General features: G+C 38.6%; 1 protein-coding gene across 3 annotated transcripts in view; it reads right to left on the reverse strand.

The window, feature by feature from the left end:
• The window catches only part of PTPRA (protein tyrosine phosphatase receptor type A), a 141,124-nt gene that overhangs the window by 17,762 nt on the left and 106,728 nt on the right, over positions 1 to 16,634 (reverse strand). For 2 of the 3 annotated variants that reach the window (XM_019645715.1, XM_019645714.1), the window contains 3 exons: positions 6,886 to 6,976; positions 5,209 to 5,285; positions 1,757 to 1,793 (listed from right to left, as the gene is read on the reverse strand). In XM_019645715.1, coding sequence (XP_019501260.1) covers positions 1,757 to 1,793; positions 5,209 to 5,285; positions 6,886 to 6,976 — 205 coding nt within the window. Of the gene's footprint in view, positions 1 to 1,756; positions 1,794 to 5,208; positions 5,286 to 6,885; positions 6,977 to 11,251; positions 11,346 to 16,634 lie in introns of all 3 variants that reach the window. The other variant, XM_019645716.1, reaches the window with a different exon arrangement.

Raw genomic sequence — 16,634 nt, forward strand, 5'->3', positions numbered from 1 at the left:
GTTACTCAAATTCTGACAGAATAAGAAGCCTGGGAAGGAGACTAAGGAGCAGATGGAGAGGCATGAGCACTGAGAGAAAATGGCGTTGTTAAAGACAGAGATGGAGTTTCATGGAAGCAGTCATCCAAACATCTGGGGAGAATCTACATTTAAGGGGCAGAATGAAGAAAAGGATCCAGAGAAGGGGTATTTAGAAAAATGAGAAAAATCAAGATAACCAAATTTCAGGAAATAACGAAGGAGAGTTTCAAGGAGTGTAAAGTACTGTGGAGCGGTTCAAGAGGATGGGAGTCTGAGAAAAGGTCCACCAGGAAGTCACAGTTGACCTTATTATATTAAATATTTTGGGGTTAAAAAGGCCCATGGCAAATAACGAGAGTTAGAGATCACACATGGTTGTTGGTGCCCAAATCATCACTGGTGGTAGCTGAATTGGGCCTCAAAGGATGGATATGAACTGACAGATGGCTAGAGGAAAGGAGAGCGGGCCTGGTTAGGCAACAGCCAGACCCCAGTGGGAGACTGCAAGGACAAGGAAGATCTGAGGCTTTCCCCAACTTAATTTACCTTGATCTTTATTTTATTTTACATCTTTATGTCTATATAGTACTGCTTAATAGGATTTGACGGACATTTTTTTTTTTTTTTTTAACTGAGCCATCCTGCCGCCTGTTGGCAGCTCAGCTTGGGCCATGAATGGAACTGGTGACCCTGTTGCTCAGAGCTCGCACTCTTGAGTGAGCTTTTAACCAACTGAGCCACTCGGCCGGCCAATGGAAATGTTTTATATCTACACTACTTTGGTAGCCCCTAGACACATGTGGCTATTGAGCCTTAAAATGTGACTAGTGTAACTGAGGAACTGAAGTTTTTATTTTTATTTAACCTTAATTAATTAAAAATTTAATTTAAAATAGCCATGTGTGGCTATTGGTTACCATATTCAAGAGCATAGCCACTTACCAAAATTTCCGTTAATTTTGCTATAAATTGTCTTCTACCAACTAAAGGCTCCAAAAAGGCAGGGACCATATCTTGCTTTATCCCCCTACATATCCCCATCACTTAGGCCAGTGCCTGGCACATAATAGATGGTCAGTAAGTATTTGCTGAGTGATTAAATGGGCTTAGATGGATCATAATATCAATTACTTTTTAATACGCCAAACATCAAAATACTTTTGCTAGACTCCTAAGGGCAATGACACTTGTTAGAACAGCAGGCTGTGGAAATGTGTACAGAGCATGTGCAGGACCATGGCACGGGGTCCCGCTGTGAGGATTCCTAGACCACTTATCTGTGAATGACAATGGAGCTCAGGCCCATGAGTGGAGGGCAGTGATGAGCCAGCCTGGACCCTGTGAGGTGGCCAATCCTCTCTGGAAGTGATTCCAAATTCTAACTCTGAGCAGCCCAGCTAGAATCCAATGTTCCCAAAGAGCCCAAGATAGATGGCCTCATTAGATTCCTTTTTTTGTTTTTGTTTTTTGATGTGTGTGTAGTGTGTACAGCCTTCTCCTGTCTTTTTCAGCACATTTACAAAAGGATTTCCTTTAAATGGCCCCTGGATACTACGTCATCAAGATGAAGACTCTTAGTTATAAACTTGCAAGGTAGATTACATTTCTTTCAGATAGTAATAATTACAAAAAGGCTGCTGCATTTTGATTAACTATTTAGCATTTGGAAGGAATAACCCAAACCCACTATGAGCTCATAGTTAAGAACGAGAGTAGAAAATTATCATTACTTTACCTTGTGCAGCAATGAATTTATTCTTTTCTTGGTAGCCCTGCAAGGGAAAGGGGGGGTAGGGGGAGAGGAGAAAAAAAAAGTGAAAGCCAAAAATGGATTGGAATGAAATTCTCCAGACTCTCAACCAGTTAACAAAGCTTCCTTTGTAAAAAGGTCCAGGCAATTAACAAGGATTTCCATTCTAGAAATTTCTAAGGGATTAACTTTGGATAGTAGGAATCAAAGATTACATCACCTTCATAGTCTTCTCAAAGTGAATTTTTAATGAAGAATGTCAAATACCAAATCCTAGGTTAGAGCTTGTTTTTGATACTTTCTCAGAGGCTGACAATCTGGATTTTAGTGTTAAAGGATATGAACTGTCCAAAGCAGAAAAATACGAGTATGTAGTGGTTCCAGGGATGAAGCTAGGCCCACACTAGGAAGGCAAAAGGGTTATTTTCTTGATGATGCTTTACCAAGGTGCAAAAACTTTCTAGGAATAGCCTGTGGGTACAGTGGATCAGCTCCACTGTTTGACAATAGGGTTCTCCACCACAGGCAGTGGGAGGAGAAGCAAAGGAGCCTCTGAAAAACTGACAACTGGCAGTAACTTCCTTTTTCAGTCTTTATTGTTTTAGTTATACATCTTTCCAATCTCATTGTTTAAAGGAAGTATAGACTTAAGAAATCCAATGTAAGTGAAAAATCGTTTGGTTTAAGGATTGTAAATCACCTTCTGCTGGTCTTACGCAGCAGTAAGAAGGGCAATGAGGGAGGCAGCTTCAGGGATGGACACCGTGTCACACCAAGGTGACAATGTAAAATACAAGTCTGCAAAGGCAGTGGCAGAATAAAGGAAGGGCCTGAGTCTGAAAAACAACTTCCTATTCCAGTTCAAACAAGGACAGGGCAGGGTTGCCTCCCAACACAGAAGGATAAAGAAAGTTTTAGGCCTGGAGATGGACATATTTAGCGTCAGCAACAGGAAGCTTGTTAAAATTTTTACTGAGAAGAGGAACTTAAGTTTCTGCAAATGTTTTTATTTTTATTTTATTTTATTTTTTTGTTTGTTTTTTTCTTTTCTTATCTGCAAATGTTTTTAATCATTAGGAGATGGAAACTAAGAAAGCCTTAATTTAGGATACCGCATTCTGCTTTAGTACTAAACTTGAAATAAAAACCGAGAAGCTCTTAGAGTATGTTAAACCACGTCATAGCCATGCTCCATGAGAAGTCACTGCTAAATTCTCATTAGAGCATGTGGCCATGAATAGCTTGAAGGCACCGTTGGAGGGCCCAGCCCCAAAGTGCTTCCTGCCCCATCTTTACCAAGAGTGTGCTGTATGTATTCCATGAAAGCATATAGTGATATGGCGGCACTGCTTAACCAAGAAGTATAACTAGAATGAGGCAAAACTACTGATCTTCCTTGTGTTATGTGGATGAAATGTGGACCCCTGGTTTGGGACACATGTTTGGATTCTGAAAGTCAAATCCCAGCTGACTGTAGGTAGTAGCTACATTCTTACCAGTTTAAAAAAAAGTCAAGTATATGGTGATGGAAGGAGAAACTGACTCTGGGTGGTAGAACACACAATGCAACATACAGATGATGTATTATAGAAATGTACATTTGAAATCTATGTAATTTTACTAACCAATGTTACCCCAATGAATTTAATAAAAAACCAAAACAAAACAAAACACAAAACACCCCACTTCTAAGGGCCCAATATACTCTTAGACATCTAAAGGTGAATGAGGAAATCGGTCCCTCTGAAGACTCTAGGATGGAAGCCCACTCGTTAACGGTGCTACTGCCTGGTTCGTCTCCTCCTGTGACCAATGTTAGGTTCACTTTCAGACCTCTGTGTTCCCCCAACCACAAGTCCCATTCCCCACTGACTGTTGCTACCACTCCATGGTACCTGGTATCACTTTCCTTCAAGATCCACATGTGATCTTAGTTCTGTGCAAAAAGGGCTTGGTAAATGGTTGCCAGAATGGGAATGGGATTAACTACATATGGACAAGAAGGTTCTTATTGGGGTAAGCAAAATGTTCTAAAACTAAGAGGCATTAGCTAAAGGGTTTAAGGGTTTTTTTTCCCCTCTCTTTGATGTGATGAAAAGGTTCTAAAATTGATGGGAGATGGCTACACATATCTGTGAATATACTAAAAACCACTGATTTATAAACTTTAAATGGGTGAAAATTATGGTATATGAATTACATCTCAAAAAAGCTGTTAAAAATGTTCTAAAACAATTAGGATGATGGCAGCATAACTTGGTAAACTTGATTTTAAAAAATCACTGAATTCCACACTTTAAATGGATTAATTTTTGTTATATAAACTATACCTCAATAAAGTTGTGGAGAAAAGGGGTTTGGTAAGTGGAACTGACAGCCTATCATAAGTGGCCCCAATTTGCTTCAGCGAAGGATACTGTCTAGCTCTATACTTCAAGTCCAAAGCACAGTTGTTCCCTCTTTCTCAGTAGATCTCTCATCTGTACTTAACCCTGCTGACCACCAAATGCTTCCTCCATGCCCTCTGAAATGCTCTTCTCTCCTGGTCTCCTTCTGTCTCATTCATAAGCGCCTCTTGCTTAGTGTGCTTGGCAGAGGATGGTGGGTTATTATTTCACTTAGCATACTGTTTACAAGGCTCATCAATGTTGTAGCATGTGTCAGAATTGCCTTCCTTTTTAAGGCTGAATTATTCCATTATATGTTTACATCACATTTTGCTTATTCATTCATCCAATAGTGGACATTTGGGTAGCTTCTACCTTTTGGTTATTGTGATTAATGCTGTTATGAACATGGGTGTACAAATTCCATTAATATTCTTTTCCTCATGCATCCTGCTTCAGTTGTCAGGTTTGTTCTTGCTAGCATGTGTGTGTCCTCTCTCTCTCTTTCTCTCTCTCTCTCTCTCCACCTCCCTTCCTTCCTCCCTCTCTCTCTACTAGCTCCTTCCCTATACCCTATAGAACACACTCAAATCTATTAGCATTCTCTAAATCACCCCTAAAAACCTCCCAATTTCAGTTCTTCCCTCAGGCCCTGATTCATGGTAGGCACTACGAACCAGACTTACCCTGTCATATACTCTTGTCCTGTTCTCTATTATTTTTACTGTAGATGGCAAAGCCTAGTTTTGTTCTTAGCTTTCTGAATAAGCTCAGTAATGGATTCACTGGCTCTTATAGTACACATTTAGATTCTGATTTCTACATGGGAAACCTTTGGGGATGATGACAGGGTAAACATAAGAATACACTTTAAACTATCTATTTCATCTTCAAAAAAATTTTTTCAGTCACTTAAAAAAATTAGACTCCTCAGGGGGAAACTTGGAATGACCAATATTCCTCCTAATGTGAAATGGGGAAGGAGTCAAGTCAGTAGATGGCAGCCAATGGTCATTCAAGGTAATAATGAGAAAAGCTTGAGTTCCTTACATTGATGAATGAGGCATTGATGTAATCAGAATCTGGAACTCCTTCAACTGGTGTCAGATGGACTCTAGAGTGGTCATCTAGAAAAAAACAAATAATTAATATTTCAGATAAATCCAATTTTATTTCTCACTTGTCCTGATGCAATGAGGCCAGATGAGACATCTGTACCTATGTGTACAGAGACATACATGTTTAAATATGTCACTGCAGCACTATTTCTAACAGCAAAAATTTGGACACATCTTAACCATCATTAGGGAACTAGCTCAATAAATTAACTCGTTTGCTGAAATGTTCGCATATGTTTTCCTGTGGCTTGCACTATCAACAACAACGATGTTTTACTTGCCATATTGTATAGCATTTTGTAATAAATTTTTTGTCATCAATGCCATTAGATTCTAATTTATCTATACTTAAATCTAACTGAAGCCACTTGGCATGCTTTGAGTATTTTTGGCTAAAATTCAATATAATGGTAAATTTATTACCATACAAAAAAGGTTTAAAATAAAAATGTCATTTATGTACAAAGCAGCTCAAAATGTTATAAAGTGCATAAAATAGTCAAAATATCAACTTTTTATTTTTTGTGGATTTTTGACACATTTTGGAAAAAAATGAAATCAATTAACATAGTGAAAGAGGTAAGATATATCCACAATATGGAATAGGAAGCAGCTGATGAAAAGGAAAGTGAATACTTATGTTTTTCAACAGATGAATATGTTATTAAAAGAAAAAGTAATGTATACAGTATACCAACTACATTTAAAAAAATATATAATATATACACATTCACACATTCATACATAAATAAGAAGACATAAGTATCTGTAAATGCCTAGTATAGTGGTCCCTAATATATTATGCACTCAAAAAAACAAAAATTTTTGAAAGAATGAATTGTGTGTGTGTGTGTGTGTGTGTGTGTGTGTGTGTGTGTATCAAAGCAATTATAAAAATAAAGCGAAGTTCAAACATCTTGCTCTCATATCCTACTGGATTATGCATACCCCATTCTGGAGACCTCTGGCCTACAAAAATATCTGTTAGGTTACAGATCAACTAATTAATAATGGCTAACTCTGGGAAGAGGTTATAAAAGAGAACTCTGTATTAGAATTTCTTTGTAATGAATAGTACAAAAAAACCCATTACAGCAGCAGTTCTCAACCTGTGGGTCGCGACCCCTTTGGGGGTCGAACGACCCTTTCACAGGGGTCGCCTAAGACCATCGGAAAACAAAAAGATATTTACATTATGATTCATAACAGTAGCAAAATTACAATTATAGAGGAGCAAGAAAAATAATTTTATGGTTGGGGGTCACCACAACACGAGGAACTGTATTAAGGGGTCGCGACATTAGGAAGGTTGAGAACCGCTGCATTACAACAACCCACTTTCTATTTGGTCCTAGTGAAACTGCTCTCCTTGTTAACCTAGAAACTTTAGGCCTAACACAGAAAAACCTGGTCCAGCACCCCAATTGACTTTGTAGGCACCTGCGGTCGCCCTGGGAACCATAAAGGCAATTTCAGTTTGACTGAAGGCTTGACCCTACTCTCGTTACTAACCCTCCAATAATCAATTGCAAGATTTTTTCCGGCCTCAGAAAAACTGGCTAGAGATGCAATTTCAGGTTACATTCCAAGAAACCATACAAATACTCACAAGGCAAGATGTTTACATATCGATTTTTTTCCTTATTTTCCTCCTTGGAGGCAGCTTCACAGGTGGCCTGGATAGGACAAGCAGGGAGAGCCTGAAAGGTTAAGAGAAATTAGAGGAGTTATTAATAGGGATAAACACCTCACATGCAAACTGCTACACCAAACTCTGACCTGGCAGCAAGTTCTACCTTTTCATGGGGGGAAAAGATGGGCCCAGGTGAATACTTACAGCCTAACACAGAGAGGGTATTTCTTCTTTAAATAGCCTGCAAGTTTCTTGGCATTTACCATCAAGAATCTCCAGGGGGCAGAATGCCCTTCCTGTTAACTATAAGCTAAGCAATGCTCTTTATGATTATTATGTGGGTAGGGCGTTTGTTATAAGGCTGGGTCACAAAGGACCACTGCTGTAAATAGGAGTGGGGACATAACTGAAGGGATAAGCCATTTATCCGCATGCTAACCACCATGCAAAGATGAGATGCATCTCAGAGTGAACCACATGGGAAGGTTCTGGATGGTTAGCTGAGTTAGCTCCTCTCTGGGACCCCGACAAGGGGGCACAGCAGCCTAGCCTCTAGCATTAGTGGCATGGAAGCAAGGACAGGCAGGTGGGTGGGAGGGCAAACACTCACATGGATTCAGCAGTTAGGAAGCAGGGGATTTGAGCGAGGTGACACTGACTCTGAAGCAGTTTTGGAGCAAATGTGTATTAAGTAGGTATGTGGATAAGCATAAATGGTTTGAACATGAAATAGTCTGGATTGTGAATTTGAGCAAATCTGTTAAATTTTCTAAGCCCAAGATTCCTCATCTGTAAAACTGGGATACTGTATCTATCACACAAGGAATAGATAAGATAATCTCATGTCTGGCACAGAATAAGCATTTAATAAATTAATTTCATATAAGTGGGAAGCTAAACCTTATTAGTTGAACTGTTTTCTTATATGTTCCATATATTCAAAAGTAGAAAGCAAAAAGGGAAATATTTTAAAATTCCAACCTAGACAACCTTTCTGATAAGTGATTTGGAAATATGTTTTAAGAGCCTTAAAAATATTCATACTTTCTTGACCTAGCAACTCCACTTCTGAGAAGTAAATCTAAAGTAAAAACCTCTATGTTCAAATTATTTACTTCATCATTGTTTAGAATGACCCAAAACTGAAAACAACCTTAGTATTCAGCAGTAGGGGAAGAGTTAAGTAAATTATGGTTCATGTATTATTTTTCATTCATTCTTTCTACAAATATATATTGTGTACCTATTAGGTACTGGGTTAGATACAGACCAAATAGTGGTCAATCAATCATGTACACAGTTCTTGCTCTTATGGACAACATAAATGTGTGGGTGAAAGGCGGACATTAAACAAATAAAACAAATATAAAATTATATACCATGACAAATGCGATGAAACAAAATGCTACTAGAGAAAATATACCCATATTTAGATTTAAGGGCAGGTCTCTAAGAGGAAGGATGAGTGTGGAAAACAGTATTCCAGGCACAGAGAAGAGCCATCTCCTAGAGGCAGGTTTGGCTTATGTGACCAACTGAATGGTCAGTGAGTGTATTACATACAAAGTGCAATTAGCGGGGAGTGGCGAGAGGAAGTGGGAGATGAGCCTGACGTTAGTTCACATGTTCCCACGTAGGTCCTTGAATAGGGAGCTTGAATTTTATTTTATGTGCATGAGGAAACCATTCAAGGTTTTTAAACTGCAATGCAATGTACGTGTTAAAGAATCACTCTGGCTGCTATGTGGAAAATGGCCTGGGAGGCAAGGATAGAAACATGGAAAGATAATGGTAAAAGGAGACAGATACACTTGAGATATATTCTGGAATTAGAGTTACTAGATTTAGAGATGGAATGAAGGGAAGGCAGACTAGGGAGACAGAGAGTTAGGAATGAAGGATGACTCTTAGGTTTCTAGCTTTGATAATCAAATAAATATATGATCAAATAAAGGAAATGCCAGCCTAAAAGGAACCAATTTTGCCAAATGGAAGCAAGAGCTTTAAGATGGAAGCAAATATATTTCCTGGGAATCAGCAAGACAGTCAGTCGTAGGAGAAATTAAAGTAAAAGATCCTAAGATAAAGGGAGTCAGGGTCTCATAGTTCATCTGCCTTCACTTACTCAAGAGATTTGCTTTTCGGAGTTAAAACCTTGAAGGCTCTGCATGTTACTTTACTAAGAGAGGCAATTTCCTTAGATCCTACGCTGCCAATACATAAAAGGGAAAACAAGAGTATCCTGGGCTGGACTCGCACAAGGAGCAGAGACTCTACTTAAGACCAGAATTCCCGATTCACTCAGTTTGCCTTCTCTTCACCCAGGCAGGCTAGGTTTCCAGTTTTCCACCCTGGTATAGGGCAGGATGAGATACAAGTTTTTAAAGCCCTCATGACTAATCCAGAGGCATTACTTTCCTTGTATATTCCTTGTCTAAAATGATGTATTGGGTTGTTGGAAAAGTCATGAAGTCTTTTTTCTGTTTTTCTTTGCAAAAATGCGTCGTGACTTTTCTGACTACTCACCAGAACAGAGGTAGTGTGACAGCATGACTCTTGAAAATAGTCCTCAGTGTCAGTAATAACAATGACCACACCTCAAAGTCCTATCAGCCTCCCTAGCTCCCCCCGTCACGATGAAGAAAAAACCAGGTCTCCAGCTAGGCTAAGGCTCCTAAAAGGCAAGTTAGGAAGAAATAGGAGCCATTGTTCGTCAAGAGAAAAGGGTCTGCTCTAGAGAACATGGTGCCAGACACAAAGGGTCATGATGGGTCAGACTGAAGAACACACCTACAGCAGGGATGACAACAAGAGGAATTCTGTTTCTTTTAGTTTCTACTCTAAAAAATCTAGCCTGGAAAGCTAGGAAGCAGCAGCTGAATCAGGCTATTCGATGTTAAGTTCTCTAGAAACAGTAGGTGGCATCAAAGACCATTTCATTCCTTGCTTAAGCCTTTACTGGAAGCAAGGTTATGTACTAAACAATTTTAAAAAAACATGATTTTTGTTTTTCAATGTTTAGATTTATAAAAATACAAGTATATCCATCACACAATTAAACTTAGACGTTCTCTTTGGGCCCATCCCTTATCATATGCTCTTCCTTCTCCTCTCACAAGTAAACCTGGAACTTTGTGTTTATTATTAATTACCTTGCTTTAATTTATTTGTATCCCATATATCTTGTATCCAGCAACAACACATTTTTACTGTTCAGTTTATTTTATTTGATAAAAATGGAATCATAATCAAGTGGTGACTTGATTTTTGCCCCAAATTATGTTCTGAATATTCATCCAGGTTGTTCCATGCGGCCAAAGTTCATTCATCCTTTGTAGTGTTCCGTTTTGAGATCATACCAACATTTATTTATCCATTCTACTACTGATGAATATTTGGGTTGTTTACAGTTAGCAATCCTACTTTGAGCAGTAATTAGTAAGAGTTTCTTTGTGCACATGTGCAAGAATTTTAAGTATGAGTATCTGTAATTTTACTAGATAAGGCCAAATTGTTTTTTCAAAGTAGTTGTACCAATTTACATTCCCACCAGCAATGCAAAGTGTTCCAGTTGTTCTGTATCCTTATCAACATTTCCTAATGTCAGATTTCAAATGTATCAAGTGTAGGTTTAATATACCTTTCTCTGATTATTAATGAGGTGCATCATCTTTCCATAGTTTACTGGTCAACAAGGTTTCCTCTTGTGTGAAGTACCTAGTCAAGTACTTCACCCATTTTTCAACCGAATTGCTTGTTTGTTTTCTTATTAATTTCTAGGAGTTCTTTATATATTCTGGATACCTATCCCTCATCAGTTCTAAAAATTACAAATATTTTTCACCAAGTTTGTGGCCTGCTCTTTCATTTTCTTTATGGTATCTATTTATGAACAGAAGTTTTGCATTTTATTGTAGTCAAGTTGATTAATCTTTCCCTTCATTAACATTTTAAGTCTTAAGAATCCTTTCCTACTGTGAGATTACAAGTATATTTACCTATGTTACTGTCTTTACATTTCATCATTTTGTTCTTTAAATTTCAGTGTTTACACCAATTGGGATTGATTTCTGTGTTTGTCATGAGACAAGAATTGAATTTCATTTATTCCCACAGGGTTGCCCAACTGTCCCAGTACTACTTATTGTAAAGACCATCTTTTCCCCCACCAAAACTGCAACAGCATGTCTGTCACAAATGGGCTTCCATTCATACATAAATCTGCTTTTGGGCTCTCTATTTTATTCCATTGGTCAATCCGTCTATCCCAGTGCCAATACACAACTGTCTTAATTACTAAATTTTATAATAATTCTGTATCTGGTAAGGTAGGTCTCCTCACCTTGTTCTTCTTCTTCAGGAATGTCTTGGCTATTCTTGAATCTTTTCTCCTCCATATAAATTTTAGAATCAGCTTGTCAAGTTCCACAAAAAACCTGTTGGGATTTTTATTGGAATTGCATTGAATCTACATATCAGTTTGGGGAGAATTGACATCTTTACAATATTGAGCCTTTTAATCCATTGATCTCATCTCTTCACTAATTTAGGCTTTTTTCTTTAATGTCTTCAAACATTTTTATAATTTTCTCCAAAGATTTTGTAAATATTAAGTTTATTCCTAGGTACTTAACATTTTGGATGCTACTGTAAATGGCCACCTTTTAAAAATTATTAAATTCTGACTGTGGCTTATGATTAGAAATGCATTAATTTTTAATGCTGTTTCTGTATCTATCAACCTTGCTAAAATAATTCACTAACTCTAATAATTTATCTGATGACACTTTGTATTTCTCTGAGGATAATATTCTCCGTTGTGAAAATGCATATTTTGTCTCTTCCTTTCTAATTCTTAATACCTTTCATTTCTTTTCTTGCCTCACTATGCTGCCTAAGATCTCCAATAAAGTATGAATCTCATTCATTCACTTTTAAGTTTGAACCCCCCTTAAATACTCTCACCCAATAGTCACCAGTGCCTAAATATTCTGCTGGAATGGGAAATCTACTACCTTTCAAGGCAGTTCATCTCATCTTGGAACAGTTCTGTTTAAAAGGACCCAACACCCAGACACAACATGCCTTTTTGTATTTCCCTTGTACTGACTAGTGTAAAACTCAAAGGTCAGCTGGAGCCTTCTCTGGCCCTTGGAAACCCTGAATCTCCAATTCCCTGGACTGTTGAATTCCAAAGCCCTTGACGCAGTGCCTGCTAATACCTATAGGCCTTTGGCTCTGATTCACTTGTTTTAGAGACAACTCATCAATGTAGACGCTATGCTGCCTCTGCCTCACCGTTCTGTAACCATGTTTCTTCGTCTGGAAATCTAAGCATTATGCTCTCTCCACTAAAGATATAGGGTCCTGAGCAAGGGAGTGTCACATCTTGCACAGGTTTTGGCCATCTCACTGGATCCACCACATTCCCTGTCTTCTCTCTCCCTATTCCATTCTTCTTAGAAGCGAACAAAAAAAAATTTTTTTTTCCTGCTTCCTTCTAAGACAAATGCTAGTCAATAAAAAAGTTTCAGTTTACAATTCTAAGATGAAAGCCATCTCATGGACTTTCAACCATGGTGGGGTTTCATAAAGATGTTTCACACTCTCCTTAGAGTCTGTCAAATATCTGAAAACAACTGTAATGTTCTATGCCTATTGTTCCTTCTGCTGTTCACGCCCATAGTCCAGTTTTTCTCCAGAGCAACTTCCCACTTAGTGTTATTCCTTTTTACAACAATCTGACCACAAGATTCCTGGCACCAGTCAAGCTGGGGACATCAGCTCTTTATTTTACATGCTATATATCCATCCTAACTAAAGCTAAGCTCCATTAGCTTCATTTACCATGATAAAAAACAAAACAAGACAAAAACTCTGATTTTAAACAAAATCTCTGCTTTAAAAAATTTTATGAAAAGAATATGCTTGTTGTACAAGGAAGTAAAATAATTCAGAAGAAAGAGGAAGTTTCGTATCATGTCTCTCCTATATTCTAGCCGCCCCATCGGTAACCCACTGCTCACAGTTCCAAGGATTTTTTCAGACTTTAAAAAATGTATTCACACACCCACATACAGAGATACATAGTTTTTTCTTTTTTAAAAGGGGGGATTACACCATGCACAGTCTTCTGCAACGTGTTTTCTCTTATAACAGTATGACTTGAAGATCTTTCTGTGTCAACACATTTTTATTTTAATGACAATACAGAATTTCATAATGGAAGCAAGAAATCATTTAGCCATTCTGCTGATTGACAGATACCTGCTTTTTATTTTATTTTCTTTGCTATTATAAATAATGCTGTAATGAACATTCTTGTACAAATACATATTTGGCTTCTGTCAGAGTTCCAGAAGTTAGGTCAGATAGCGTAAGCATTTAAAGTTTGGTTGATAATGTCAATCATCCTTCCGATGCTATGGCAATTTAAACTCCTCCTACCTGTGTATAACAGTAACTGTATTCCCATGCCTTTGCCCATATTTGATAACAATCTTTCAAAATTTTCCTATCTAACATGCCTAAAATAATGGTTAGTTTTAATCTGGACTTCCCAGATTACTAGATAAAGTTCAGCTTTTTTTTTCATTATGTTTATAGACCATTTGTTCTGTGAATTGCCAATTTTGCTACAGCAATGTTTACTTTTTCCTCACAGGTTTGTAGAAGCTCTTTATATATTACAGAAAATTCTGTCTACCTGTCGCAGATAGCTTCTGCCAGTTGGCTACTTTTTTATGGTGTCATTTTTCAGAGGCATTTAATATTTTAAATATACTTATTATCTTTCAATCTATTTCATTCTTGCTTCTGAATCTTGTGTTTGCTTAGAAAGGTCCTCCTCACCCTATAACCATAAAAATATTATTCTATGATAGTAGACACAAACTGGTGTGTTTGTCTTATGTGTTATTCACCCTCTTTCCTGTTAGGGCTGACTGATGCAAACACAGTCACAGCCGACCCACACTGTGACAACCAGATTCTCTTTCCTGGGATTCTGAAACCCCGAAAGTAGCAGAGGTTTCCCGAGAGAGCTCCAGAGACACCAAAACACAGCCTGCTCTGCCCAAGGGTTGGTAGTCTACCTCATGTTTTGATTCTGCCAGCTTCCTCAGTGTCTCCCCAACTGACGGTTTTGTTGTTGTGGTTAATTTAGTTAAGCTGAGTTCCCTTAAATAAAGGACCTTAACTGGCTTAGCAGTTAGTATCAGACGCTGGGTTGTAGTTGAGACTGATGGGGGAAATGTAGATGATGCCAACCTAATTATTATGTTCAGATAAAGGGAAAGGAACTGTAAATTAATTTTCAGGATGGAAAAGAGAAAGTCACTCATAGTTCACAACTGTACAATAGTTACTTCAGTTATTGCTTGCAATCACCTGAAATGTATTTTAGGTGGTGGTAAAGGGGTAAAGGAGACCCAATTAAAAGGAGAAGAGAAATGTTGAAACCAAGGAGTAGGATTACTTCTGACAATACTGGATAACAAAACAAGAAGCCCAGCTCCAACATCAAATGCTCATCCTCAAAAACACTGCAAGACTCAGGGCCTTTCTATGACCATGCTATGTATTTTGCTGAACCAAATGTTAACATTTCAGAATTTTGCTGGTCACTGAATGTTAATGCCAATGGAATTCACATCTTTCCTGGGCTGCTCATGTGAAAGACAGGGCCTTGGGTGAGACAACTGAAATGATGCTGAGAGGAAACAGAGGAGATGGAGAAAGCCAGCTTCTAAAAATATCTATTATGCTCTCAACTGTGTCTTGCTTTCATGAAGAAAACTGCTCCACAACCCAGCTCTCATTGCTCATGGATATTTAGGATGCAACCATAACATGATCTGGAGGGTAAAATATATAAACAAGGTAGAAAAGCAAAGAGCTAATAGAAGAAACTGAACGAATTCACTGAGTTGGATCATCAAAAATCATCAAAAAAGGTGGGGGGGAGCATAATTTTTGGATATGGCCAAATTTGTAGCTATGGTATGGTTAACTGAACTTACACAGTTAGTGCAAAGGCTCAGGAAACTGGCTGCAATTCTAATGATGAGCTAGGATGGCCAGTGGAAATCTAGACTGAATGCTGGATTCAGCTAGGTAACAATGAAAAGCCAGAAAGCCATTAAAACAAAGAAGAGATCAGTGTTACACAGGATGCAACAACAGGGTCAACCTTCCTACTGACACCTTCACCTGCCCCTGATGGGATGGATTCACAAAATGTGCTTTGCTAGCGGGTTTATACTGGTGAGAGGAAAGCACTGGAATCTTTCAGAAGTGTTTTCCTGGCTGTCTTTACCAGGTTGAGATGCTGGTGGAAGGGACTGGCTTCAAAATGGGATTCCTGACCTTACTGGGATGGAAGGAACCTCAGAGGCCACGGTCACCAGGGCTCAGACATTTCTGGTTGTGGATAATTCACTGTGAAGCTCCCAATAATGGAAATGGGAGGTAGCCAGCCCAGGTCAGTTGAGGGGGCTTGACTATTCCACCACGCTAGAGAAAGGGCCCCTTCTCACTCAACTCCCAGGCACATGTAAGAAGAACCCGCCACAGCACATCAACACTCATATACCATGAACCTTCTTCCTCATCTTCCCCTAAGAATCTGTAGCCATTTACCATGATAACTCCACTGGGTAAAGGGAAATAACATCTTTTGAGGTCTATTGGGTTCTGGCTTTGAGCTAACTAATTCCTAGGAACCCAGAATGTCACTATTTTCTGCTAGTTAGAACAGAGCCTTTGCAGGCCAGGTGATGGAAGGAGTTTTGGCCTGAACTGGCCTCACATTAGGAACTACCTATTTTCCAAATGTATGGTTGGAATAGATATTTATAGCAAGTGACAATGATACCCACACTGGTTCCCGAAGAACCCTTTGGATAAGGACTGTTAACATAGCAAAAGTAAATGCAAGTTGCTGATGCAGTAACTTCTACCAAAGGCTAAGTTCCTAGGTGAGGCACAGAGATCCTAAGTGCTAGAGAAGACTTAAGTTGCAGAGTAATGATGTGATAATCCACTTATATGTGTAAGTTTAGTGATAGTATGAAGCGAATGCTCAACTACTATTAGCTATTCTGATGCTTCCTATTCCGCCCCCATGCAAACTACCAAATAGACTAACTAGCACAAAAGACTGACAGATTTAAAGAATGTCAGTAGATTATATGAATCATGTGAAGTTATAGATTTACAGTTGCTTCTCAAGATATACTGTCCTTCCTATAGATTAACTTAACCCTTGGTACCTGAAATATTGCTATTAATGAGGCATGTTTTTTTTTTTTCCTTTCTGGTGCACAAGGACTACACAAAGCAGTTTCCCTTTCTCATGGCAGGTGCAACCTCAACGGTAAGTCATTCTGACCTCTCTTTGCTGTGATTTGGTTCATTGGGATTTTGTCTTACGGTTTCACAGGGTATCATCCTAACAACTATGCTGATGACATCAACTGAGAGGATTTGAAGAGCAGGATGTTATGTATCTTAGAGGTACATGCTAGACATAAAAATAAAAACAGGGCCGGCCGAGTGGCACGATGGTTAAGAACTGGCTTGGGATGCCAGAGGGCCCCGGTTCGGATCCCACATATGAGGGCCAGTGACACTGCCCTTCACAGCTAAGATGCTGAACAACAGCTCAACCTGGAGCTGGGCTCTGTAAGCTGCTGGCAATGGCGTAGGCTGCAGCCTCTGTGGCA

This window comes from Hipposideros armiger, unplaced genomic scaffold (genome assembly GCF_001890085.2).
Source record: "Hipposideros armiger isolate ML-2016 unplaced genomic scaffold, ASM189008v1 scaffold_94, whole genome shotgun sequence".
NCBI lineage: Eukaryota > Metazoa > Chordata > Mammalia > Chiroptera > Hipposideridae > Hipposideros > Hipposideros armiger.